At 52.8% G+C, this 2,449-nt stretch overlaps 1 protein-coding gene across 1 annotated transcript in view; it reads left to right on the forward strand.

Moving 5' to 3' along the window:
* The first annotated feature begins 533 nt into the window (after positions 1-533).
* NAPG (N-ethylmaleimide-sensitive factor attachment protein, gamma) overlaps positions 534-2,449 on the forward strand; it is a 24,519-nt gene continuing 22,603 nt past the window's right edge. The window contains exon 1 of the mRNA XM_011936615.1: positions 534-835. Coding sequence (XP_011792005.1) covers positions 780-835 — 56 coding nt within the window. The 5' untranslated portion in view covers positions 534-779. The remainder of the gene's footprint in view (positions 836-2,449) is intronic.

Genomic DNA, 2,449 nt, shown 5'->3' on the forward strand with positions numbered 1-2,449 from the left:
TCACAGGAGGTTGGAAGCTGAGAGGCTGCATAGGCATTGCAGGAATCATCCGTGTGAATATTGAAATCACCATGAATTACGAATGGAGCCAACTGTATTACTGGTTGCTATTTTTACCAGACCACTGTACGCGACTTTAGATCCTTCAACTTCCCATTTAGAGCACTTATCACGGCTTGAAATATTAGAGCGATTATTTGCGCCGGGCACGGATTATTTGACAGTAATCAGGGCTTACAAGTCTGTTTCGTTTCTTGATTGACATACGATTAATACCCAAAAGGCAGAATGGATAGATGGATGAATACTATTCTATCTGTGATACAGAGAAACTTGAGATGTAATCAAGTATAAGGCCAATTAACCCTACAAACAGGATCCACAGTTTCACAACAATGAGAAAGCAAGACTTCAAGAGGGCGGGAGTTTTTGTCTGCCGATTTTCCCGCATCTAGCGCAGTGCCTGACACATATTAAGTGCTCTGCAAATACTGAAAGAATGCACCCCATCAGTATGTCACCGCGCCTGCGCTAGATGCCCTGGGTGGAGCCAGCCTTGACGCGCTGCGCCTGCGCGATGTCTCTTTGCGGGGCGCCCCGGTCGGTTCCCAGCCCCGCTTCGCCGCAGAGGCTTGGGCCCTCCGGCCCTCCGTAGCCGCTCGACGGTCGCCCTGCACCAGCTTCCTCCTCGGCGTTCCCACGCCTATTTGGGCGGATTCCTGGCGCCCGAGGAAGAGGCAGGCGCACCGTCTCTCCACGTCAGAGACCTGACTGTGGAGATGGCGGCTCAGAAGATAAACGAGGGGCTGGAACACCTCGCCAAAGCAGAGAAATAGTGAGTGAGAACCTACCATGGGCCTGTGTGTGGACGCCGGGTCCGTCTCTCACTGGCGCGGCCTTAGCACCCGGCGGGGCGGGAGGGAGGCTCCGGTCAGAGATAAGGAGACCCAGCGCGCTGGTGCCCGCGGGGCTGCAGGGGCTCGGTGTCCCCTGGGTCGCACTCCCGGGGTCGAGCTCCCGGGATCGGGGTTGGAGTCAGGTCCGCTGCGCCGCGGGCAGCGCCGTGGGTCCACCCGCCGGAAGTCCGCTCCCCGTGGCTGGTGTGGGCGGGGACCCGGCGCGGTGCTGCCGGGTGGTATGCGGAGAGGGCTTCTGTGCTTGGGCGCTCTGCTTCTGAGGACTCCTTGTGGTGGGGGCTGTGCGTGCGTCGGAGGCTCGTTAGCAACATCCCTGGCCTCTACCTGCTGGGTGCCGGTCGCACCTGTGCCCCATTTGTGGCAACCCAAAATGTCCTCTGGGGAACAATATCGCCTTGTTGAGAACCACTGCCCTTGAAAAGCTCCTCGTGTGGAGGAGACCATAGGTTTACCCCAAAAACTCCTCGGTGAACCTTTGTCATCTGGCAGTTTACTTTTCCTGTGGGCAGGGACTGTGCTTCGTTCGTCCTTTGATGCGTATGTCCTTGCACCTCTGGTACTGTACGTAGTAGGCACCCAGCAAATGTTGGTGGGACTGAACTGATGCTCCTTAATTCATCCTTTGGGCAGCCTCTTCCCCCCCGTTTCATTACTCCAGCGCATTTTTATCTGTCAGTTACAGTTAATAAAAGGCCAGCATCGTGTTCTGTGGTGGGTGCTTCACATACATAATTTCATAAGCTGAGATCGTCACAATAACTCTCCAAATAGAGATAATAATTTTTCGTAAGAGGAAATGAGACTCGGGGAAGCCTCCTAACGACTTGTCCCAAACTGCACAGGTGAAAGATGGCAGAGCCAGTTTTCAAACAGTGGAAAACCTCAAGCCCTATCACCTGACTTGAGGCAGTCAGTGTGTAAGGTACTGGGGCTCTCCTGGTGCAGGAGGTTCCCACAACAATCTGACTTTCTAGTGGGAGCAAATGCAAAAATTGTAGTAAGAGTAGTGTGTAGAATAGGGACCACAAAAAAAGCTGTATTAACTGTGCATAGGTAACCCAGGGGGAGAAGTTTATTCTTCATGAGAAAATTTGAGGAAGAGATGATTTGTGAGCAGGGCCTGAAAAATACAGAATGTTTGAGACAGAGGGAAAATCTTGTGAAAGAGATTCTGTGCACAAACTGTAGTATGTATTATACACGGGCCTGAAAATGTGCTCTGGGAACAGTGAATGTAGTGTAGTCACAGTGCCAGAGGACGAGCTGGAGTGAAGAAGACTTGGGGCCAGACTGTGAAGGGACAGCTTCTCAGATGGCTGTTGTAGGCATCTAACCAGAGAACCCGGTTAGATTTGCTTTTGGTGAAAGAAATGTGGCAGCAGGCTTGGCGCGATGGCTCACGCCTATAGTCCCAGCACTTTGGGAGGCTGAGGTGGGCGGATCACTTGAGGTCAGGAGTTTAAGACCAGCCTGGGCAACATGGTGAAACCCTGTCTCTACTAAAAATACAAAAATTAGCCAGGTGTGGTGGC

The sequence above is a fragment of the Colobus angolensis genome, unplaced genomic scaffold, assembly GCF_000951035.1.
Source record: "Colobus angolensis palliatus isolate OR3802 unplaced genomic scaffold, Cang.pa_1.0 Scaffold155, whole genome shotgun sequence".
NCBI classification, from domain to species: domain Eukaryota; kingdom Metazoa; phylum Chordata; class Mammalia; order Primates; family Cercopithecidae; genus Colobus; species Colobus angolensis.